The 26,387-nt window shown below is 39.8% G+C and overlaps 1 protein-coding gene across 1 annotated transcript; it reads right to left on the minus strand.

The window, feature by feature from the left end:
* Positions 1-14,880: 14,880 nt before the first annotated feature.
* On the minus strand, positions 14,881-26,104 carry LOC134045924 (inactive pancreatic lipase-related protein 1-like). Its single transcript, XM_062496054.1, has 12 exons — positions 26,056-26,104; positions 25,125-25,279; positions 24,544-24,669; positions 22,443-22,577; positions 21,319-21,427; positions 20,025-20,144; positions 19,654-19,773; positions 18,013-18,131; positions 17,751-17,880; positions 16,679-16,790; positions 16,171-16,338; positions 14,881-14,944 (listed from the first exon to the last, which is right to left on the minus strand). The coding sequence occupies exons 1-12, from the start codon at positions 26,102-26,104 to the stop codon at positions 14,881-14,883; spliced, it is 1,407 nt and encodes a 468-aa protein (XP_062352038.1).
* Positions 26,105-26,387: the final 283 nt, after the last annotated feature.

The following is a 26,387-nucleotide window of genomic DNA, read 5'->3' on the forward strand; positions in this document are numbered from 1 at the left end:
CATCACCTTGAATTTCAGCAGGCTATATGAGAACAGCTAGTTAAGGTGGGGAATGTTGTGTCTGTGTCCTTTGGTGACCAAGGACTGCATTTTGAAAGACCCTTAAAAGGTTTTGGGAGCAAAAGTTCCAGAGGTTGTAAAAGTTACCAAGTTACTCAAGCATGCTTAAAGATCTACCTTTATAAAGTAAACACTGATTATTGTTGGGTCCTGAAGGTTAGTTATAAAAATACCACGTTGTAATCTCTTTGCCTTGTTCTTCTTCCTCTTCCTCCTGAGAAAAACTCACTATCCCGTGTGACTGGTGTAGGGGTTTATCTGTATGGGATATCTGTTATAACAGCACCATCCTCTGGCAATGGGAACAAATTAGTAGTTTTATTATATTATTTTGATTTTGCCCAGTGCTTTCAGAATTTAAAGTGCTGAAAATCAATGACTCAAAGGAATGGGATCTAAATTACTTAAATTCTGAGTAAAGAAAATCCTCAGAAATCCTTAAAATTATATTTAGGAAATACATGTATGTTTTGGGGGCCTAATGTTGATTGATCCAGTTTAAAAACAAGGCCTTTGTTGTCAAAACTCTCAGAACAAGCTATCAGATTAATTAGCTAGCATTACCTTCATTGTACTTTGGAAAATAATACTAAGAACAACCTATTTCTCTTTTGAGTCTTAAACTTACTTTTATTAGTCTCCATCTGAAACCAGAGAATCACAGAGTAGTTGAGCTTGAAGGGGACATCCACTGACATGATCTGATAAGAACTCTCTGTTCTAAGCAGTATCAGTCAGAACAAGTTGCTTTTTCCAATTTTTATTATCTCCAAAATGAAGATCCCTAAGCTCCTGGCAACTTGCTTGACAGCCCTAACTGCAAAAGTTTTTTCTTATGCTTAAAAGGAATTTCTTGATTTTAAATTTGTGCGCGTTGCCTCTTTCCTGCTCTTTCACTGGATGCCTCTGGGAGGTCTGGCTCCATCCTCTTTCCTGCCTGCTCCCAGGCATTTGTACACATTCCTAGCATCCCCTGAGCCTCCTTGAGTCCAACAGCCCCAGCTCTCACAGCCTCTCCTCACGTGGGAGATCCCTCAGTCCCTTCTCCCCTTGGTGAGCCTTTGCTGGTCTCAGTGCTGTGTGTCCGTGTCTCTTGTCCTGGGAAGCACAGAGCTGAACCTGGCACTCAGGCATGGTCTCAGCAGGGCTGAATCAGAGGAATAATGACTTTGCTAGACCTGCTGACAGTGCTGTTCCCAGTGCAGCCCAGAGGCTGCTGGCGTTCTGCATGCCAAGGGCACATTGCTGGCTCCTGCTCAGCCTCACTCAGTGTCTCCCACGATGCCAAGGTGCTGCTCTGCTGCCAGGCTGCTTCCCAGACACTTGGACCACAGCTTCTCCTGGTGCTTGGAGGTATTCCTGCCCACGTTCAGGACTTTGCACTTGCCTTTGCTGAACTTTGAGGTTCCTGTCTGCACATTTCTTCAGCTTGTCAACATCCCTCTGACCCATTTGCTTTATCAAGCACTTCCCCAAGTGGTTGTATTTCCTTTCTTGTTCATTCCTGTGTTAAGATTTGGAAGCACAGCTAGACGATGACTGTCCAGAAACATTTAAACAATGCAGAAGAGACAAAACATTCAGATCAGAAGTGCCATAATATATTTTTTGTAGCAAGCATTTTAATTCAGTAAAATACGTTGCTGGGTTGAGTTGTATGGCCAATGAAGTGGAAGGCAGAAGCCAGTAGAATGAAACTACAAATAGCATTAAATAAAGCATTCCTTACATGGCAGTGAGCACAGAGGTCTTGACACAGGAGAAATGCACTGATGGTCATGGTAGCATCTTGTTTTTCAAATAACAACTTCTGGAAATGTTTCCTTAAGCATGCTCACCTGGAATTTTTTTTTTTTTATTTTTTTTTCCAACTGGAATAGTTTGCAACTAGAATAGCTTTTATTTTGCAAAATGCTACAGGAGGAAAATTTCTGAAACCTACGTTCTGTATCTGCCACAAACTGACAACTTCAGATTCAAATCCTAATTTCACTCCAAATTAGCTGACTGGTACCAACCTGTAGAATCACCCTAAAATGCTGACACTTTCCAGAGCATTTATACAGAGCTGCCTGATTACCTGCTGGAATTCATTACATTTTCAAAACTTTGCAACATGAATTATTAGCCTAAACCTTCCTTTTAAAAAAGTTGAGCATGAGTTAAATCCATTACTGACACTTTTTAGAGATTAAAGCTTTATCAGTTATTTCATTAATTTATGTTCCAATCCTGCACTTAAATTTTCTGTGTTTATCCTGGAGTTTTGCCACAGTAGAGAGCTGCAGAACTGATCCACTGCATTTTTTTGTCATTGAGTTTTCTGTGTCTCCTGCAGAAATTCCCTGGTTGAATGGGAAATGTGTTCTGCATTCAGCTTTAAAATAAATAAATAAAGGACTATGAAGAATGCTAGTCACAGTATCCTGCTGGATACTTTCTATAATTACAAAGTGTGCTTGCTAGCAGTCGAGTTCCTGCTGCCTGCTAAATGCTTTAAAAGCTAAATGCTGGGAATTTTTTGGTGTGTGTTGCTTTCCATGGTTTACAAACAAGAGAAACTTTAAGATGAGTTATGAACAATATAATTTTATGTATATACAATATTTAAATATTGTACAGACTCTTTCTTTCTACAGTGCTATTTTCTTGTATAAAAATGCACTTTGCTTCTGTTGATTTCATTCAGCTGTTAATTTTAAATAACACAGTTTCTCAATCAGCTTCTGTAATTATAGGCTTTTGAAGATGGTAAGATATGAAATGTAAAAGGCTGATCTTATAATAATAGGAAAGAATTGTTGGTGTGTCAGAGAATACAACATTCTTCCTGCAATGCAAGTCATACCAGCTAAGCACATCACACAAATGCAATAGTCTGTTGCTGGGGTTTTCATTTCTTTGTTTCAGAGGGTGACCATTCCATCTCCAGCAATGCTTCATAATAATGGATGAATCCTCCTGTAAAACCAAAAATCTGGGTATACAGCTTCTTCACTGGGTTTTGGGGTTTTCATAAGGATCTTCTCTAGTTTACAAAACAACAACAACAACAAAATGAAAAACTACCTTCCGAAGCCAGGCAACACTCTTTTATTGTAGCTGCAGGTAAGGCACAGTCTCTGTCTACCACTTCCACCTGCCACAAAAGAAAATTCTTACAGAAAAATAGGCTTTGCTGTCTTTGCATGCTATGTTAAGCTGAATCTGCCCAGTTCTGCACAGATTTATTTTCAGTGGCCTTAACACAGGATTTGGTCTAATAAGTGGCTGTCACCCCCTGTCTCCCCTGTGAAGAGGAGGTGACCTGCAAGATCAGGTGGCCCCTGATTTTTGTGCTGTTTGCAGCATGTCTGCAGGGAAAGCTACAGGTGTTTTCTGCAGCTCTTCTGGAGCACAGTTCCCTGCACAGCAGCGATTCTCTGCCCTTTCTGATTCACCTTCTGTAAGGTCCCATCTGGATCCAAGCAGGGGCTTGTTGCTGAAAGCCCTGTGACTGTGAAACGTGGTTTATCTATTTTTTGCACTTCCTCCTTCAGTCTGATGAGAACACTATCAAGCTTATCTTTGCAGAGCACTGAACTACTGAACAAACTCCCAGCTGTCCTTGTTGTCCTCTTTCAGAATGGAAAATTAGCTTGTCTCTCTAAGGAATTAGAATTGTAAAGTAGAATATTATGCTGTGGTCTGTAGACTGTAACCCAATTAAACAACTTTACACTGTAAGAGGCATGTGGATGCCCATTTCAATAAAGGATGTTAGGCTGTAAAATTAATATGAAATTTACTAGGAAATGAGGCATTTTTAGAATTGTAGTTGTGATACTTTTGCAGGACATTCCCCTGCAGAACTTTTTTTGGTAGGGTTTCAGATGACATTGTGCAACTTAATGTTGAAAAGACAACAAGGCCAGCTATCCATAGGGAAAGCAGAAGGTCTTGGCAGGAGTTTTGCTCTAAGCAGCAACTTGGAGGTTTGGGTCCAAGTTACTGAACTCTAGGCTGAAGTTTAGCAGCTGTTTGTGATGGAATGATTAATTGTGCTAGAATATGATAAATGTGCAGTGGTGGTTAGGACAGTTTGCATTGGTATGAGTATACCAATATTCATATACAGGAGTTTTAATGCATTATTATGAGAAGGCTAATTATATATTGCAGAGATTTAATAGCCAAGATAAGCTGCATATTTATGATATGAAATGGCTTAAGCGGATGAATAGTTTAAAAGTTGTTGGGCATAATGTCACAGTACTCACCTGCTTGAAATAGTCTTAAACTATATTATTAAACCAACCATTGTGGTCTTGTTCACCTCTGTGCAAGATAAATTCAGATTTCACTGATACTTGGAGCTGTTCACAACTTGTCTGGATTGTATCTTGAGTGTTCTTGTGTCTTCAATCATGTCAAATAAAATACCTTAAAACTAATTTCTCTTTTTGGGTGCTACTATTCTTATGAAAATGGCTATGAAAAGAAACCTAATTTATTATCAAAGTGAGACAGGCCAAGTGGTTATGCTTGAATTTGGGTGCTCCTTCATGTGTGTAACTGGGCAGAAGTGACACCAAGTGTCTGCACAGCTACAGTTCACTTGTGTGCCCAAGGTGGAACTTCACTGCTGCTCATGACTCAGCTCCCAGCAAAATCGTGTAGCTCTCTGAGTAAGGTGTTTGTTGGAGTTCAGGCAGAAAGACTTTGGGCAATACCAAAAGCAGATCAGGTATTTTCTGTAAGGATGCTCTCAGAGAGACAGGAAATCAAATACAAAATCTGATACATCAAAGATAACTGTAATTTCTTAGGTCTTGTGTTATTAAAAGCTGTTTTATTTAAAATTCATTATTAGGCCAATAAGCTGGCCAGTAATTAAGTGTATTAGTATGAGAATGTGCCTCTTTATAGAGCTAGGGATGTTCAGTATAGTCCAGCTGCACTGAAAAAAACCCTTAGACAGCAGTTTGTGCAGTATTACATTGTTCTGCTGTAGGCTGTGTCCCTCTGAAATTCAGTGCTGTTGGCACAAGCTCTGGAGGTGATTCAGTGGCACAGGTGACCTTGGCCCACAATGCTGCAAAGATGCAGAGAGTGAACTGAGATGCTTTAGCAGCCACTACACCCAACTTCCACCTATTTGCTGCAATGAAGGTGTTTTACAAGTGCTTTATGACTATAATTATAAACACCGTCCTAATAGGCTAGGTACTGTATTTAACTTGTAATGAACTTGATTTCAGCTAAACATTCAATTAATGTTACTAGTACAATGGGAAATATAATTACAGTCTTCAGAGACACATTAAGAACCAAATTTTGCTTTCGGTGTTCTACCACGTTGCTGAATATTCCAGTGGAGTTTTATGTGTTCACATTCAGAATTTTGTCCTTAAACTGGACTTTTCTAAATCTTAAGGCTTTCTCAGAGGAGTGTGTTTGTATTTAAAGCTACAGCCTCATCTTTATAGAAGAGATTTTGTGTAAGTTGTTGTTTCTACAAAATCACTTAAATTACAAAATAAGACCTTACTGAAATTTTCAGATTTTGCATTCATGTGAACAGCTGTGGAATAAAACAACTTGTAAAAGGGCCTCCCTGACAGCAGTGTCCCGCTCTCTGTCTTAGGGACAATGGATTCAGAGCTCCTTTACTCAGTGCAAGAACTGCTTGATTTTCAAGAGAAGCATCCTGGGTAAATTACTGAGAAATGCAAATGCTTTGTGTGGCTGGAATTCAGGCCTGCTTTTTGCCAATCTTGTACTTAACTCTTTTTTTTCTTTAGGAATAAAATCTGTTTTATTAGTTCTCATTCACGCCTTGCTGTGTTCTAACAATCAAAACCATTTTTGTGGTAGAATCAAAGCAGAGTCACAATAAGGTACTGTGCTCTTTTCCTTCAAGTTAGAGACTGGAACGTGAGTATTCAAAAAAGGAAGAAGTTTCCACCACAGCCTATGCAGTCCACAGATGCAAAGATCAATTTCTTACAGCAAAAACTGTCTTGTGCCATCCTTATGCCATATATTGAGTCAGTTAACTGCAAACATTTTTCTGAAAACCAAGAAATTCTGTATTGTCTTTAGTTAATGTACAATTGATTAGGTCCTGGCTATGATTTTAAGGTAGTATTTTCTAATTTTCTATTTAGAAAATTAGAATTTTCTAATACTATTTTCTAATTTTTCAGGGGTTATAATAATAGGGAAAAGTTAACTAAGTGCCATATCCCAGGAGCTCTGGCTTTGTGCCTAGAGCAGAAGTCACTGAATGAGGCAGTGATGTTCACTACCAAGCAATGGAAAAAAAAAAAAAGGCAAAAAAACCCCCAAAAAAACCAAAAAAAACCCCAAAACCAAAATTGATAGATTGCAGCCACTATGATCCTTCTATCACTGTCCACAAGTGAGCTGACACAGGCATGGAGAAATGAAAAATAAATCCAAGCTTACTCTGGGAATATTGTGTGCTGCAGTAGAGCCAAGACATCAAAGGAGGAGGATGCGAGACAGAGTGTAAGGAAACAAAGGAATTGGCTGGAGGGGTGTGTAAGCAGGACCTGGATGTGCTAGAACAGAGGCACTGGAGTGCTCCAGCAGTTACAAGGTCAGGGATGGTTTCAAAGCAGAGAGTGGTGAGATAGAGCTGTGACTGCCAGTGCTTGTTGAACTGCAGCAATGTAAGGAGTTAGAAAGGTGACTCTCCCTTTCCTAAGGGCAACAAGGACTATTTCCTTCCCTTTGAGGAGTAATCTCCGCACCTCTAGTAGGAGCTTCCGTCTGCCATCAGCTGATAAGGGCAGACACCAGACTGAGCACATCCTCTGTAGTCCAAGGAGCAGCCTCGGCGCTGCCCTGGTGCTTCTCACCCTGCAGGCGTGCTCTTGGTGACACTCACGAGGCTGCAGCTAAAGCACTGCAGGGAATGGATTGCTCTGAAGGTTTCTTTTTCATCTTGTGACTCGTAATGCATCTGTTTTCTCAGCCTGTGTTCCAACACTTTGCCTAGATGACTACTGACTTCTCAAAATGAGTGGAGTTGAAGGAAATTAGCTGGAAGTAGAGCAGAATCAAGCAGAGAAGGTGCTGGTTCTACACGATGTATGCAGGAGTTGTATCTAAATGTTTGTTTTTTTTTCCCACAGGCAACATTCCAGCATCCTGCTTCAGATTATTTTCTCTCTATGTTCTTTGTGTTGGCAGAGGTCTGGATAGCAGTGCTGTCTGCAGGGTGCTGTGAACTTGTCCATGAAAAATTCCTTACACAGTGGGCAGGAGAATAGATTTGTCTACTCAGGAAACAAGGTCAGTGTTTCAACCTGATAACTGTGTCAGGCAGCTGAAGAATCAGGTAACATCACTGAGGATGTTCCAAAACACTTTTCAATTAATGTCGGAGTTCTTTTATTTTGTCTTATGGGTGAAACACAAGAGATTGGAGATCAGAAAGTACCACACACTTATCAAGGAAGTTACAGGACTGAGAGGATGTGACAAACTCCATTGGTCATATCCCACCAAAGCAATTTTAATTTCTCCCCTTCAGAGTCAAGTAACATATAATAATTCAGGTTTTTTCTCTTCCCTGTTCAGACCCATCCAGTGTTTTTGCTGACTGCAACTACAGCTCTGTCAGAGCATCAAAGGAGATGCACATAGCTGGAAAGGACTTCAGGAATCAGTATGTATCACCTTCTGCTGCAAAACAATATTAGTTCTGACTAAACTACTCCCAACTTTTGGGGTTTTTTTAAACTTCTGGTGGTGAAATAGTGTCATCTGCCTGGGCAGTTTGCTTCACTGTCCTCTTCTGTCTGAAGTCATACATGATGTCAGCTTTGACTTTCTGTGGTTGTCCTACCCCTAGAGAACATGGGAACAATTCATCTCATTCCTGCCCTGACAGCTTTTGACATATCTGAAGACCAGTTTCATGCATGCCCTGAATCTAATTATTTAATTAAATCCCAGGTCTTTCAACTACGTTTTTAAAACTTGTGATCTTTTTAATGGGAGCTTTGAGGATTAGGCAGCGGATGCTGATTTCTGGCAAATAAGCATTTTATTGCTGGGAGGAGATTTGGAAACGGATGCTGAAGTTCTTCTGTGTGAACATACGTGAAGGACTAGTGTAGGGAGCACCTCTCTCCAAAACAGCCCTGGTAAAGCATCAACAAACAATGGAATGGGATGTGGGGCTTTGAGGCACGTTGAGGTTTTGTCTTTTGCAAACATTGATTAAAGGCCTTCTTGTGTTTAAGCTCAAAGGTATGTGTTTAAAGCTCAGGAGTTAATGTTCTATGGGCTGGGTGTGGCTGGGATAAATGGCATTTAGGAGGTAACCTCACGTCATGGTTGTGAAGCAGACTGAGTTTTCCACTCACTTTGCTTTTGGACTTTGCATCATTAAAGCATTGTCCTTGAACTCCTGTTCTGTGGAGGTTCTGATAAACTACTTGTGCTTTGCTGGCCTGAAGTGTGTCCAGCTTTTCAGCTGCATGAGAAGTGCTGCAATGAAAACCTTCAAAGAGGGTGAGAAATCTCTGACTTCATGAATGACTTGAGGGGGATCTTTTGGCAGGGTACACTGAGCTTTTTAATCAATTTAAAACGCAGGAAAATGCTCCAAGCACAAAAAATCAGGTTCCACTCCGAGTTAAAAATTCGTTTAATCTGGTAGTCACCCCTACTTTTGACATACTTTGGTACTAGATGTTAGCACCTCTGCGTGTCCAGGTCCCCCTTACACACCCCTGCCATTAAAATCTCTGGCTTTCCTCTGTGGCTGTTATGGGACAGTCTGACCTTTGGAAAATGAAGATCTAAATGGAGAGTTTTGGAAGACAGAGCTTTAGACTGGGTTATTTAATAGCTATTTTACTCAAATTAATGGCTGGGAAGAATCTCATGATCTCTTGGGAGATTCCCAATGCTCTATCATCTAAAACTATGAATGGTTTGATGCCAACACTGAGTGATAAACCTTGTGCATCACTATTTCCTCTCTGCTTCACCTGTGGAGAAAGCAAAGGTGCTGTAAACAAGAAAACAGCTCACTGTAGTGCAAACTCTGCACACAAGATTTGTTTCATCTGCTCTGTTCTACTCCTCTAAAGCTGAAATAAAGCATCATTTACAGTCTCCATGCCCAAAATACCTCACAGGAACAAAGAAGATTGTGGGATTGGTATGAGCAATTTGGTGTGCCCAGAAAACCCTAAAAGATCTGCCCTGTAGATGAGCAGTCCTGGTTGGGAACACCGGAACAGCTGGACCAGTTTTGATACTAAAGCAAAGCAATAACTACTGGAGAGACCTTCAAATTTGTTGAACCTTCTGGGGTTTTTTTGTGTGTGAAGTTATATTCATCTTCCCAGAGTACTATTAGCATATTCACCTACATTTAAATAATTAATTTCCTTGTTATACGCCAACTCATAATTTTTTGTTCTTTCAGAATTATTGAAATCTGTGACAAGAGGTAGTAATAGGAGGAAATGCTTGGTTTCTGGTTTGTTAATCAATTCCATAATATCTCATTCTTCACAATTGCTTTATTTAATAGCACCAATTTCTGCTTTCAGGTCTTGACTTCCCTGTTAAGCATTTAAGTTTCAGAAATTTTTTTAATCTTTTAACCTTTATCCCTTTGATTTTTTTTTCTCAGCCTATAATTTATTATACAGTCTCCTGTCAGAGGAGGAGGTAGACTAGGTGATTTTTACTGTATTGCAAATTATAATTATTATAGTTATTTGCATTAGTAATGGATTCATTCTTATCACTGAAAACAATTCCATTATCTGATCAGACAGTTATCTTCACACTGTCCGTGATCATATACTTTCACTAGGCACCTCTTTCTCTGTGGGTCAAAAGGAGAATTATTCTTTGGTGCAGTCACTCTGCTCTCCACTTTTAACATTCTTCCCTGGTTAAAAAAAAAAAAAAAAGTTTTTATTACCTTATGAGGGTCCTATGCAATAAAAATATGCTGCTTTCTGCTGCTGTCCTTCAGACCCAGCACAGGAGCAATGTCCCCTCTGTCACAGCCATCAGGAGATGCTTCCAAATTCAGGTTCTGTGGGAGGGAATGACAGGCTGATTTTCATGACCCAGCGAAGATGTTTTGGCTCCTTTTGGAATTAAAGCAAAGGTCTGAGATCTACAGCCTGTCCTTAATGAAGGGGAGAAGCCTCCTTTGCCTCCTTCCCTGCATTCTGTGGGAGGTGGGGATTTGGAGGTGGGTGATGGCAGAGGGAGGCTGCAGAGGGGCAAACACATCCTTTAAAGCAGAGCTATAGAATGGTCAGATGCACTGATTTCCAAACTGCGAGCCGGGGGAGATGAGAAAGGTTGGAAAGAGATGTGGGGTCAGGCCATGGAATCCCCGAGGGACTCGGAGCACCTTGGTGAGAGCTGGGGGTGGTGGAGAGCCCTTGCACACTTCCCTCCTGATTTTTTCCCCCTCTTCAAAAGAGAAAAGGCTGGTGTTTGGGTGAAGAATAAAAGACAACAACAACAAAAATTAGCCTAAACTTAGAGTTTGTTTAATTTATTTTTAAGCAGCTCCTGTGGTAGTTTCTGTAGTCTGTAGCCAGGGGACAGAGAGCTTTGTGTTGGGAGAAGGAAGGGGTGGCTCCTGCTCTTCCATCGCTTCAGGCAGGACAAACTTATCCTGTGTTTTCCATCTATATAATTAAGGTGATCACTTATATTCCTCCTGCGTGAAGGACCTCTTCTGAGTGAGAAATGGTACTGCACTTAGGACTGCACTCACCTCCCAAAGAGGATAATCAGGACTCTTAGAGAATGCATCCTCTGAAACATCCCAAGCTGAGGCACTCAAGGCACCAGTAATGTTCATTGCTGTTATTTTTCATGTGGAATTGAGACTTAGGTTATATAAATTATATGCCAAATTACAATAATGTGACTTATTATCTGAACAAATGCATTACTGTAGAGGTTTAGATCCCCTTTCCCCCCCTTCACCTCCCTAATTGGTTAGATGTGAAGTATTATCTACTTAATGCTATTAAAGGTAATATTTTTCATAGGATAAGCACTCAACAATAATTCCACGGGGCAGAGCACAAAGAGGGACTTGAATGCAACTTTTGTCTTCGGGTCTCACAAAATATAGGTCATAGCAAGTGCAGTAGCCCCACAGTTGTTACTGTGTAATTGAGCACAACATTTAGACTAATTCAAAGAGTACTTTGCTTCTTGTTTCTGTTTGTCTGCAAGAACAGTTTAGAAGTAAATGTCACATAGCGCACTATTAGTATTTTTTGATTTGGAGCTGTGGAGCATCACATCAACCCTCTCCTTTCTTCCACTGCCCTCTGCTGACCCAGTTAAGAACGGGACTACATCTTACTTTTTCTTGTCTTCACATTTTAGGAAAATAATAAAATAATAATAATAATTTTAAAAACCTGAATTTATTATACAATTTATTTGGCAAAAATTGGTAATTTTTTTCCAGTGAATATCTCTTCTGTCAAAGAAACTGCTCCCAGTTTATATCAGCAACAAGAAGTTAACAAATTTAACCTTGCTTTTCCACACTTAATACAACCACACACAGTATGTATTTCTGAAGGCTGAGGGTGGGGCAAATGGAATATTTGGGAATGACATTTAAATCAAGAAAAAACAGCCTTCAAAGCATAACATCATAAAATTCCTATTTGCAACCTCTGAGGACACGTCCCAGGAAGGTATGGAAATAAATACGCAGCCATAACACTGTCAGCTGGGGCTAGGTGATGAAAGCTCTAACATTACAAACTAGATTAAAAAAACCCTCCAGAGATTAGGGAAGGAGAATTCATCCATGCCGAATTAAGATACACTCAAATATTTCTTGAAAGATAGAACCTCATTATGCTACTGATTTATGGAGCAAAGTAATGACTGTGGGCAGCATTGTCTAAAGACAACAATGAGCACTGCTACAGCGCAGCAATTATTACAGTCACATGAAATCTTCAATTTTTGGGTTTTTTTGTCTAATTCTAAGATGATTTGTAATAAAGGGGTGGGGGAATGCATTGCACACGGTAATCTAAAATGTAATGGAAATACATGGCCCAAGTTGTTTCCATATTTAAAATATTTAAAATTCTTCTTGCAATGCTGCCCACCAACAAAATAATAGTAATTTATGGCAGGAATTATAAAACCTAAACTATAGCACAAAGCGTTTTTCACCAAATTACTCACTCTATATCCACAATTACAGCTCATTTTTTTCTTATGCTGATAACAAAAGATACATTTTAAGATCCTCGCTGTGCTGCTCTTCCTTTAATAAATAAAGTGAGCTTTTCAAAAGCCACAAAACGATGCAGATAAAAATCAAAACATTTCTACATTTAAGGATGCAATCAAAGACTTGCCCTGAATGGTGTGATATTAAAGTTTAAAAAAAAAAATCAATTTGCTGTGTATTTTTGAGCATGGTTTGTCACAAATACCATTCCCAATAGATAAGAATGATTATATGGTAAAGAGCGTAATTTATATATCTCAAGCGTTCTGCTTTTGTCACCGCCATCGTTAAGGAATTTGACACGTTTGCAGGAGAACAATATATGTCAACTGAAATATATACCAATTAGCCCTAAATGGGACACTGAAATGAATGATGCATGTGCATGCTATACTTACAAGTAATAACATGTGGTTTAAAGTCGCTCGCGTTTTCAAACAAGAATTCTTTTTATGTTGTCATTTAAAAAATCTAATATTTCAAAAGGTCAGGAATAAATAGCACCATTAGCATTAAAAGCTTGCTAAAGGGAAAGTAATTTGTTGTTCATTTAACATTGCATTTTATGTAATAGCTTTGTAAAGTGTTCGGGAGGGGGGGAGAGATTTTACTCTGCTAAAACAGGATGACGGCAGCTCCAGTTCATTATTAAAAAGAGATTTTTTATTATGCTATTGTCAACTTTAACGTCTTGATTCTGTTAGGTGTTTGTTAAAATTACATGGGCTGCTGAAGTGGCTATGGCAAAGGATAATGCTGAGAATATCATAACTGTCAAAACAATAGTGTAGGCAAGAATCTGCTTATTCCAAGGCAATGGAACAAAAGACAAAGGAGAAACTCCTCTCCAGTGTTGGGAAGTTAATAACCCTGTTGAGGTTTCCTCAGCAGGAGACACTGAGATCAGGACACCAAATCCTAGGAGAGACAAACAGGGAAGGCAGAAGGAAGCAGGAGATGCCAAAGGGATGGGAGGGTACATGAAAACCCAGCATCAGACACCAGCTCCCCTGTCTGTGGCTATTCATAAACCCACAACTATTTAACTTCCTGGAGCGGGTTTGTTTCTCCTCCAAGGGCTGGATAAAGTGTGAAATCCTCTCTTCCTGTGGCTGGATCCTTCCTCCTGCCCAGCTCTGGCCGTGGAAAGTCAAGGAGGGCTTTGCAGGAGCAACCCAGAGCTGGACTTACCAGAGCCTGATGCAGGACAAAGAACTCAAATCCTTGCATTTATTAGGCCTGACTCTGTTATTCTACCACTCTAAGACTGACCGCATTTGGGAAAAACTGAAGATAAAATAAATGTCAGTTTTTAAGTGTCCTTCTGGACAGCACAGGCTGGGGGGAAAACACACAAAGAGAACTCTACTGTGTGCTTGCTGCACTTGCTGCTGCCTGAGGAGTTGCACAGGGAGAGAAGGAATGGAACAGGGAGAATACTTCAGGAATTCTGCAAATTCAACCAGCCTGGAGTCAAATATTTTCAGAGATATAGCACCTACCACCTCTCAGGGCAGCCTGTGCCAGTTTTAAAACTCCTATAGTACAGAACTTCTTCCATACATTTAACCTAAATCAAATAGTACCCTTTAATCTGGGCAAGAAGTGCAGGTTAGAAGGCTTTTATACACAAAAGAAAGCCTGCATGTCTCTGACTAAAACTGAAATTGCTGGAGGATATTCTCTTCAGTTGTGTTAAAGCAATGGACACTTAGCTCTTATATGAAGAACTTACTTCAGCCCAGAGCATGCCCATAGGTTGCTAATCTTCAGTGCTGATGGTTCCTTGTCTATTATTTACATCCCCTATCTTCTTCCCACCACCCTGTTAAAGTTGGCAGAATGCACTCAATTAAAAAAAACAAAACAAACAAAACAAAACAAACAAGCAAACAAAAAAACCACACAAACCCAAAACCACTGCTTTATTTTTCTGTACTAGAAAAGTAGTGCTCCAACACAAAAGAAATTGGTTTCCACCTCTATCACTGCACAGAATCTAAAGCCTTGCTGGGGTGTTGATGTACTTCAGGACAGGGTGTTCTGGGTGAGGAAAGAGAGACAGAAAGAGCAGAGTGCCCCAGTCTGGGGAGCCTTGGGAGAAACTGAGAAGATCCCCAGGAGCAGTAGATCTGTGTGGCAGTAGATCCCCAGCAGTTCTCTGAGGTTTTATCAGTGAGGATGAGCTTCCTCTGGCAGCAGAGGAGACAAAGCCCCCTGAGAAGACTGAGGGACATGAGGCAGGATTACATGGGAACAGAAATGAATTTGTTCCTGTTACCTGCCCTCTTTCCTCTTGTTTGAAATTATTTTGAAGCAGGCTGAAATCAGGGGAATTCTTCAACAGGTTTTGGCACATTCACTCCTGAAACTCTAAAAATTCTTTCAATAGAGAGGTATCCACAGATTTAACCTCTGCCTCCCAAACCAGCAAAAACCCACCCCAAACAACACACATCATCAGTATTACAGCTGCAGATTCCAGTGTTTTATGTATGAATAACTTTTATTGGTAGCAAGGATTTGGAGATCCGAGGGTGCTGTTAACAAGCAGTCAGAGTCTGCAGAACATCCTCCCTCACAGTGCCAGAACCACAGAAACGGTACCTGAGGATAAAGTAAATGAAAGCACCTTGAGCTGTCAGCAGCTGTTGAAATTCTACAAGTTGATTTATTTTGATGTTAACTCAACCTGATTTGGCATTTGAGACAACTGAATGGAACAAACTTTGAGCTTCTAAATGTAAAATATTGCTGCTGGGGAAAGCACTGATAGACCGCATTCATCCTGCTTCATTGCCCACCTTATTTTAATATTACAGATTTGGGGTTTTCCCCAGATTTTGTGCTACCACCTCTATAGAGTTGGCCACAATTACTTGTGCAAAGGCCACAAGTCAGTAGAAGGGTGAGTTCTTATCTACAGAAATACACTTTGTCAGCAATGTGCTTGGGTGACTGGAAACTACAACCAGACTTAGGACCTTTGCTTTAAGGTGAGGTCAAGTGCTCCTTGGCTGTAATTATTACACTTTGCTTGAAATTGTTTCCACCTCCCATGTTGTCTTTTAGGTGATGCAATTTTTACTGTGTATTTGAAAATAGGTTCTAAAATTTAAAAATGTACCTCCTGTCCTAGATAACAACTCATTATGTGGATATAATAAAATAACTGATCAAGGAAACTAAGGAATTTATTTTTGAAAGGAAAATTATTAAAATTGGATCAGTAAATACTGCTGCTATAATTTGAACATCCAAGCCACACTTCACAAAGTCTAGAGAAATCAATTTTAGCCTCTTTCACTCAGCTATATATATAGCCTTTGAGTGTAGGCTCCAAGTGTTAGTGTTCCTTATTGGAAGGATGGATTTATTATCACCATCCTCTTCAGTCAGTCATGACCTTAGGGGCCACCAATACCAATGGAATACTTGGCTGGTTCCAGCTGACAGTGAATCAGACACACAAATAATGTGTTTTTGTGGAAAATAGGAGCTTGGCAAGAATGATGTTGACAATCCAAGCCAGCATCAATTTTTCTCACCCAAAGGGTTATACAGAAAATTTGCTCTTCTAAAGCCTGGAGAGATTTTCAGGTTATCTTTGAGTTTATTTAAGGCAAAGGGTTGAAGTAGTAGTGAATAGAACTATGGATGGACAATGGCTTGAAAGGAAGGAAGGAAAGAAAAGATAATATTTTTTCTTTGAGAACATTTTCCTTTTAATGCCTTAAATAGCTTTTCTTGTGAAAAGTCTTCCAGTCCACTTATAATTTTTGTCACCTCTCTTCTCCAGTAACTTACAAGACTTTCACAATGGATATACTTACTCTTTTCTAGTTTCTCCAGCTTCTACTGTGATAGTTGCAGCTCCCAGTTTAGGAAGAGTTGGGTTTATCCAGTTGTTGTTCCAAAGAAATTTAACCTTGGTAACTTCTCCTACATTAACTTCTGCATCAATATAGGCTGTGTAAGTGTTGTCTGGTTTGAGGGAACCCCTGTGAAAAATAGCATTTTATGGATGTGAGGCATGGCAACATTTACTTTTAATTACCAGTCTTGTCAAAGGCTCTGCTGTGGTGGCAAGAGGGTAGAAATTTAGCAGAGAGACAATTTTTATCCTATTATATGGTAGCAGCATTATTGCCAGATTTCTGGTGTAATTAATCCCAAATCACTGTTTTTCAGAGGCAGCAAAGGCAGGTGGGCCTGATAGGCTGCCTTTTCGTTTCTCTCTTCATAAGATCAATTTAAACAGAATTATTAATTACAAATACAAATTAAGAGTTCTGGAAGAAAAGTTTCTTTTTTTTTCTTTCTTTTGAATTTTTAACTTACTTGGTGATCTGGTGCTGCTTTGTGTTCCCGTCATTGCCATACAGGGCAACATTTATGTATCCTCTTACTTGGCTCTTTCCAGAGAGGGTCACGGTTATTTTGTACCTCCAAACTACACAGAAGAAATACAGTGACTTAGACAGTACCCAGGGAGAAACAGCCCCCAAAATATCAAATTCTAGGTTGTTTTTTATTGTTTGTTTTCCTGTCTGTACAGTATAGTTAAGAGCAGAAGATACAAAACACCAGTGAGTCTAATCTGTTATGCCCTAATGAGATCAACATGAGAAATAGAAGACATTTGTGTTACTTTCTGGGAGAGAAAAAAAGAGAAAACAAGTCCATATCGTAGTAAATACGATACAGATCTCAGCATTTTGACCATGAAGGTTTTCATACAGAGTGAAGCTGGAAATAAAGGAGTGTTAGGGATATAAATACAGATCTAAGCAGCACAAGAAAATTCTGAAGGTCCAGGAAAATAATTTTTGTGGGTGAGAACTTCCTTTTAATGTGCAATTAGCAAAAGGAGCTCAAGAAGATTTTGATTTGTGTTTACAAGGGCAAACCAAGCAGTATGTTGTGAGAGCCGGTGTTTAGGATATCGGAGGTTGTAAAGGAGTTCATCTTGTCCATCCAGTTCTGAAACCAGCTTGTTCTTGGCCCTTGTCAAATGGGGTTTTTGGCATCTCCAATGATGGAGATTTCCCAGATTCCCTGGACCCCTCTTCCTGCATTTAACCACTGCCATTGTGACTGTAATTTTCATACTATTTAATAAGAAATTCCCTTTCTGCAACTTCTGTGCACTGTCTCTCCTCCTTTCTCTGTGAAGCTTGCAATCCACTAAACATCTCAGTAACCTCCACTAGACTCTAGAGTTTGTCAGCAACATTCTTGTACTGTAGGGCCCCAAACTGGCATAGGTGGTGGAGCAAAAGTAGAAGAAGCATGAAGAGCAGAAGAGACCTTGTGCTGTGATGAGATCTGTTCATCTGCTGAAGTTAACTCTCAAACAGGAAAATAAGATTTTTATGAAGAGTATGTAGCAATGGAAGCATTCAAAACTCACGAGGAAAATCCTTGGTCTCTCCAGTATTCAGGTAAAGTTTCACGAAACCACTTTTAAATTTGCCCTTGAATTTGTCTGCATAGTGACCCATATTTGGGCATCCCTCTTCTGGGCATGGGAAACAGCTTCCCTAGTGAAAACAAATACATTTATTAATAACTTATCCATCCAGCCAAAGAAAAGAAAAAAAAAATTAGTCAAAGGACTAATTTTTAATAAAGTTTTCAATAGGGTCCATCCCAAAGCTCTTAGAAATACTTACTGATTGAAAAAGATCATATGAAGCACACGGGTAGCCTAAAAATCCATCAGGGTACATGATACTGTCCGAATAATACTTGTAACTCCGCAAGTGATTGCAAGCCACGAAGTCCCGAGTTCCTATGAAAAGATGCACCCAGGTTAATTCTCCTTTTCTCTTCCCACTCAAGGAAAGAAACCCATGCCATTGACGTGCATCATTCCTTCTCAAAAGCCTCATCACAATTCTCGGAGCATCAGCCACCAGGTTGGAACCTTACTTGCTTCTGCTGCACTCACGCCTTAAGGAATGTCACTGGCTCAACAGGTATAAAATGCAAACTTGAAATGCTTTGTGGAGACCGACTGTGCAGCTCAGCCCAGCCCCCGCCCCTCAAAAAAACACTTATTCAAGCAATCTGACTGAGTTTAACAATAGAAACTAGAGCTGCCTGAAGCAGGTCTTTTGTAGGCAGCAGTTTCATTACCATGACAAAAGAAAACCAAATGAAAAGTATTTAACAGTGAACTTCCTAGGGCAGTGCTGATTTGCTCCAGCTGAGGGCTTCAAAACAAAATTATTATTATTTTGGGGGTGCTTAAGAAAGGGAGATTCTTAAAATTAAAATAATGAATATATTATTTTCCTTTGTGTTACCTGTACTTTCCTGACTTTAGGTTTAAAAGAAGACCATATACTATGAAGTTATTTGTTTGTGTTTTAATTCCCCATTATTGATAACAAGTTTACTACATAAAAAAATTAAAAACAAACAAAAAAAACCCCACCAAAAACAAACAAACAAACAAACAAAACCCAAAACACAACCAACCAAACAAAAACACCCAAAAAGCCCAAAACGGGGGTAGAATGAAAAAGCAATGCCTTCAGTTGAATTAAATAAAACCTGGAGTAAAAAGCTAGCCAGCTATCATGAATCATTTAATGGGTTCCCAGAGTTTAAGGTGCTTACAGTAGTGTAAGGATGAGCTCAGATAAGGTACTGAAAAATCTCCACAGTAGAATTCTTAGGAATTTTTTATTAATTTTTAAAATTTTATGTGCAATTTAATTTTGAAAGGTACAAAGGAATCCTCTGATACTTCGAGATTTTATTAGAACCACGTAAAACAACAAAGAACAGTGCATTTGAGCAACTACGTGCCAATCTTTTTTTAGCTGCCCAAAAATAGACACAATGACATCACTTCAATGCAACTCTGATTGTAATCTGTAATTTAACAAGGAATCGAATTAATTGCTCTATCTCCGAAGAATTTCAGCCGAAGACTCTCTCCCAGGAGCAGCTGTGAACATCTTTGCCCAGTTCCACCAGTGCTGCTGCTGGGCAATTAGACACAAAATGCAATGTGTTCTTAAAGACCCTTCAAAGTTTTTGGCGCAGCCCCAGTAATTTTTGTTTCTGATATTAGATCCTTTAGAGGAAACACATTTTCCAGAGGCCAACCCTTTGCCTTGTTTATTTTTTAATAGGCTCTGGAAAAGTTTTGAGCATTTTAACAGTTTCACTGCAGTCTGCAGCTGCCATTGCTGGTGGACACACCAAAAGCTAACCTAAAACACCTGAATTAAGGAAAGATAAGTGGCTACACTTTGCAGGGTTGCCTTCCCCTGAGTTTATGATGCCAACAACACACTTACCTTCCCAGATGCCATCGAGATCTACGATCTGTGAAACAGCATTCTTTCCACAGCCGGGCATCTGCTCTCCTCCATTTGGATAAAAGTCAATATGTCCTATAGCTGGGCTCATGCCGAAACCTGGAGCATTTGAAACAGGGGTAAGTATGTTTTAAATTAATGTTGTGTCACACCCGTAGCTGCTGGCTTCAAGTTTGCCCATGCACAGTGATTTAGGACAGGAGCTGTTAGTGACTAAAGGGGTGAATTTGTTACGTTCTGCCACAGCACAACAGCCTCAGTGAACAATCACAACACGTGAGTGCCACAGGGTGCAAATAATTCAGTGCAGTAAATAATAAATAATCAATACAGTAGAGCTGCATACTTACCTAAGTAGGGGATTGTGGGAGCTGAGTCTGTGTGGATAACGTCAACAAAGTCTGCATCAGATTTATCCAGTCTGACTTCAGTTGGAGTACCTTGAAAATAAGGTTGTGCAGGGTCCAGTCCTGAGAGAAAAAGAGAAGTGTTATGTATAAAAAAAGAGATGCAGGTGTAGAATCATTTTACATCCCAGTGACTGATTGCATATAATAATTATCACAAACACAGTTGCCTATGGTTCCTTATATCTAAGTAATAGAGACATTAATAAAATGAGGGTGTGTGCTGTCTCTTACCAAGTGGCTTTTCTCTCACAAAGTCACCTGTGGGAAGCCTATTAAATTTTACTGCTTTACATACTTGCATGAGTATTGATTGCCAACACTTGGAATTAACTATTTTTTTTAATTTGAATTTCTCTTTAATAACACTACTCAAACTGAGGTTACTGTGTCTGCATCCCAAGTAACTGAGCCATCTGTGTGGTTTCTAGAGTGTTTTTCTTGAGAGGACTCAGAGGAATTTGAGCTGATAGCACCCCTCCTGTTGAAACCTGCCTGCCTAGGTCGGGCTTCAGTCAGATTTTGGGAAAACATCTAGTTTTGAAACAATGATCTTTGCTTTTGAACCTAGCAGAAAATGGAATCAATTTGCTTCCCAAATTGCTGCAGCAATTTCAGGTTCTTGTAAAGTCTTGCAAATTGCACAGGTTTTGCTGCCTTGTGCCTGCATCTCTTCTTGTCCCTAGGCAGCATATTTTGGGTTTGCTTTTAAACTGATTTTTGTAGACTATTAGTCCAGGTTTCACCAAGCCTGACATCCCTGAGGAAAAAATAACAATTGAAAAGGGTTTTGTTAATAATGTCCGAAATTGTCTTTTATGTACAAAAGGCCTCTCTGCTTAATGCATAATGCCTTTGGCATTACCTACATGATGAATAAAGAGATAAACCCACAACTTTAACCTCTGGAAGTGCTGAACACATTAAAAAAATCCCTTTGCTGTGTAACTCGTGCGCAAGCAAAATAATTATCACAGTCTCTTCCCCCACTTACCACAGCCCTGCTTCTTGGGTTGCAGTGAGAAAGGGCTGAGTTCTACAATATTCCAATTACCCCTGACTACACTGCAGGCCACAGATACAATCACAAGGGAAGGGGAATAGCAGGGTTTTGTTTGGTGGCTTTGGTGTGAGTGTGGCTGTGCAGTCACTGGCTATTATTATTATTATTACTATTTTTTTTTTTACTATTAATACTTAATGAATTCTTCTTATTATTTTGGTAACGATTTATTACCAGTTATTCTGCCAATGCCCGGGCGCCTCCGGCCGGCCTCTCCAGCAGCGTGTGCTCCCAGGCTGTGCCCAATGATGTGCACGTCAGCTGGAGAGTATCCATATTCATCCTGATAAAACAGCAATAAACATTGCTATGTCCGTTTACATCAGCAACAGGGAAGATTTAAAAGGGGCTGAAAAACCACTTTTAATTTTCCTGCTGACTCAGGGACTCCTATGGGATTTCAGGGTCTCTTTGCCAGTTCTGTCCAACACAGATTTTCCAAACCTCCTTGGAGGTTGCTATAGCTCCAGACAGCTCTGTCAAGAGTCCTGAGAGGCTCTGTGTCCTTCCAGAGAGCTTTTAAGATTCACAGAATGCTTGTCTGGCTTGCAAGAATAGGCCAGGCAGGAACTCTCAGTTACACCTGGCAGGTTAAGCACCAGGTACAGCTTGGGGAGGTCATGAGATGAGAGATGCCTTCAGCCTTTTGGGGGAGGAATTCAGTAGCTGCAGTGCAGATGTGGAGAGTGAGAGGTGGGTCAGAGCACTGCTAGACCCAGCACACTCCCTGGTTTTAGTTATTTATAGCTCTTTTATGGAAAATGTGTGTTGAAAGCAATTAAATTAAGAGAAGGGTTCAGACCAAGCTTCACTTCATATTTAATGTGAAACTGGCTGCAAAAGGGGGCATCTCCTGTAGATATGGGCATTGTCCATCACAGCTTTCCCTGCGGCAGCTGCTGGACCCTGCTTGACCCAGGCAGTGCTGCCAGCTGGTTTTCTTGTGAGCTCTTTGGTAGATTTTTGGTAGGTTCTGTCTCCATGAAAAAGAAGTTTGCCATTTCCATTATTTCTGCATATTTAAAGTTTTACACTGCATTTGTTAACATCTACAGAGTAACTCTTTGGCTGTTCTATGAGAATGCCTTGCAGAATTTCCTCTCCTTAAGCTGGCAGGCCCTGCTGCTATCACACAGTACACTCCTCTAAAGAAAAAAACCATTTGTTTTCAGTGTAACTGATCGTGGAGCAGAGATCAATATTTTCTGCTGGTTACATCTACATTTGTGAAAGTTCCAGAGCTGTATTTGTTTCAAATCAGTGTTATAGCTATAGCTTTAGAAACAGCAGACTCTTACCATGAGAACATCCACAAAATAAGCGATTTCAGCGCCCACGACACGGATGTTGTTTGATGCCTGGGTGTACTGACACCTTGCACCTCTCTTCCAGCTCACACAGATGCAGTTCACATCTTCCACAGTAAGCATGTTCTGTTTTGTAAAACAAAAGTAAAACCCATGGTAAATAGAGTATGAGACCAGATCGTGTGGGTGGTTCTTGTTCAGCTACTTCATCTTATGTGAATTCCTATGAGAATGATTTGAAAAGCAAAGCTGTAGCATGGGTGTGTGCTCAGAGGGGTTTGTTGTGATCACACAATGCTGAAAGAGGGTGATATATAATGTAGTAATAATTTCAAATGCCCACAGCAGTATTTTTCACAGAAAGGAAAACATTATCAATATTGAAATTTTCAATTTTTATTTTCAATCAAACTTGGTATGTAACACTAAATAAGAGTTCTGCTTATGCAGCTATTCACTTCAGTGATTTAAAAGTACTACTGTAACTCAAATTCAATTAGCATATTTTTGATAGCAAAAGTCAAGTGTGGTTTTCTGATGCAGACTTTTAAGAAAGAGATTTTATGTGTTTTATAAGATGATGCATAAACTGTTGGTGTTCATTTTGGATTTATGGCTTTATTTGGAAATCTGTATATGCAGGCAGAGACTTTGCCACAGAATCAGAAGCCTCACTGTTCTCCATTGGGCTGGATTGTTTGGCTAAAAGCATTTTGGTTTAGCAGCTTAAATATACGGCAACAAATGAAAAAGGACCAAAAAGGCAATAAAGTGTCTGTGACCATGCTAGAAGCAGTAAAAATCAATATGCAGATAGGATTATTGCTTAATGGGAAGGAAAGCAAGTAACAGATACACATAAGAGGATCAATGTATTCACAATCCCATTTGCTCCACCCTTTATTGAAAAGATTCACTGAGACCAATTTGTTTCTAAATATAAACTAGAGTATTGTGATAAAACAGAGGCTGCTGTAATAGTTGAATTTAAGGATTTATCTCATGCCTCTACATCCTGGAAAATTGATCAAATGGATTTAAGGGACAAGCTGAAAAAACCTGAGATCATTGTCATTGACTGTGAAGTTCCAGGAAACAAACCTCTATTTTAAGAGTGTAAAATGTAAGACAGAAAATTATAAAAACATAAATCTGCTTCTGATACTTTAAACAAATTATTATCTGACAAATCCAACAATTATTCATCATTTTTCTTTCTTTTGGTCTAGCATCAAAAAGAAACAGACAATGGGGATGCAATAAATGCAAAATACCTTGATTTTAATTTCATATTGCTCCTCATACTGTTCTCATAAGTAAAATCGGAATACATTATTTTTTAAAGTTGTAGTTGTGTTAATGGTTGAAAAACCTTATCCTGAAAATGCCCTCAGTTGGTATTTTGTTTTGTGTTGCATGAATAGAGGCTTTCATTAACTCCAGCTGCAATTAAAAAAAGCATGTTTGGAAGACTTGAGAAAACCATAAGCTGGAATTGCACTTTGCATGGGGACAGGGTTAAGAAATAGTTTGTGGAATTAGCACAAAAATCAATATAGCAGAGTGCTTTACTGCATTCAGTGCTCATTGCAAGAGCTAGATGGAAAGCTTTATTTGAAATGCTCCCCTTGAGGTCCTCTTTGGATGTACATTTTTATGTCTTTTTATTGCTTTTGGTAATGGCCAGCCCACGTGGCAGCCAAAACCTTCCTGATAGAGCTTCCACAAGAGAAACCATCCCTTAGCTGGAGAAATAGGATGCAGGAACTATGAGTCTGCTGTTATTTCTGCAATCACCCTGACCCGAGCCAGTATCTTGCTCCAGGGTTTGTGTTCTTTTTACCAAGAAAAAGAGTAAGTCAAATTTACTGAGTCAAATCACTTGTCACTCACTTCACTGAAGAGAAAAGCTGAACGGATTTTGCTTCATTATTTCCTCAAGGTGCAAAGCTACATATTCCATTTGGTAACAATCTGAAAATGTGAACTATTTTTTGCTTCTTATCACTACAAATACCATGAGAAAAACTGGTTAGAAATAGAGAAAACAGTGTTTATAAATGCAAACTAAGGGTGTCCCTTTGGTACCTACCTTGCACATATCTGACAGCCAGTTTTCTTCTCCATTGTCTACAAATCCATGTACAATAAATCTGGTCTTCCTGCTTGCATTAAAATTTGAGGCCTCAATTGTTGACTTCTCAACAGCAGACACCTCCTACATTAATGTAGATTTTAAAATAATTAAATTAGCATAGATAAGAACTTAATAGACCTTTAAATCTGCTTTCTGTAAATAAGTTATCAAAATTGCAAAGACCTGAACTGTGCTTATCTGTGCAGGTGTCTAAAAGTTATGCAATGTTGAACTCATCTGAGAGTGCACATGAAAGCTTATGTGTATCTCTGTTTGAAGCAAGTTTTGACACCCATCTTAGGGCAGACAAGACTTCAGCGTGTTTTGATTTTATCTGTAGAAAAAAAATTACTCCAAAGTTCTCAGTTTCCCAGTAGCTCACAGTGGGGCCCTGCTAAGGAGCTGGAAGAGGTGATCTTTTGAATGAAGTGGAGGTTTGGCCACTTTTTAACACTTTTCAGGAACACAGCAGGACTATGTTTATCAACAATTTTTTGCATGCGATTCACTAATGTTTAAACCACAGAGGTTCTTACTTGAAAGTCATCAGGGTTTTCTCTAGTGTACAGGAGGAAGCGAGTGTCTATGCTCTCTGGTTTCCAGGGTAATTTGTAGATTGGCCTTTCTGTAGTCCCAGACCATGGTATATCATCTGTGAAGCACCCAAGCCTTTCAAAGCAAACTTCATTCCCTGTAGCATAAAGACCAAAACAATAATGTGTGAATGAGCAAAGAAATAGAGCAGTCAGAACTCATAGCATAGCTTCTCTGGGGGTCTTTATTTTTCCTTGAAAATCCCAGAGTTTACGAAAAGCCAAGACCTGCAGTTGCCCTTTCCCGGATGTTGAGAGGCTGCAGTTTGCCCCAGGGAGACAAGCCACCCAATTACTCATCAGCAAAGTCTTCAGAGGAGTTCCTCTGGGTATCCTGTGCAATACCTTGGGTGTCCTCCCCCAGCTGTTGCTTTGCCCAAGCCAGAAAGAGCTGAATGAGTTTCTCCTAATGCCAAGCCAAAATATTGCAGATAATCAGCAATAAACCGAGGCTGTGCTGAACAGCTGACTGCACATGAGAACTCTTATACTACACAAGCCAGTGTCTTCTGCTAAATGCAAAGCTATGCCCTCATTAGACGGCCTTCAGCCCGTGGCCCTGGCTTTTTTTCTATTTCCATCACTAATAAGAGTACAGGAAATAATTCCCTCTGTTTAGTAGGGCAGCAGCTTGGTTCTCTGACGGGAAACACACACATCAGCTTTTCCTGCTCGCTCCTAGGGCAGAAATCCCAGACTGGAGAAGAAAGGTAGCATGCACACTCTCATCTCACCATTCCTATATGGAAAAGTGAACCACATTAACCTCAATTAGTAAATTTTAAGGCACCAGGGTGTAGAATAATACCTAGAAAATAGGTGGAAAATACAGCAGCATAGAAAGGCAATACAAACACTAACCCCATATGCTTACCTTCTGCTGCGCTGAGCAGAAACAGGGCAAGAATCCAAATTCCAAGCATCTGGAACAGGAGAAAAAGAAGCAGCTAGGATTTGCTAACCCACTCATTTAGCAAGCACACTCAGCCCCCTGGTGCTGAATTTTCTCAAGGTGAACAGAGTACCTGTTTTTTCTGCAGGACGTATCCCTGGCTGCTGTGTGTGCCAGCCAGGTGTGAGTCAGCCTTGTGTTTGCTTGCTCCACGAGAGATTGGGGACCATAAATATACAAAAGCATAGCTTAAGTCCAGGGTGACTTTTTCCCTGTTGAGGATACGCTTCTAATAAGATGTATAGGAGCTACTT

The sequence above is a fragment of the Cinclus cinclus genome, chromosome 7, assembly GCF_963662255.1.
Source record: "Cinclus cinclus chromosome 7, bCinCin1.1, whole genome shotgun sequence".
Classification (NCBI taxonomy): domain Eukaryota; kingdom Metazoa; phylum Chordata; class Aves; order Passeriformes; family Cinclidae; genus Cinclus; species Cinclus cinclus.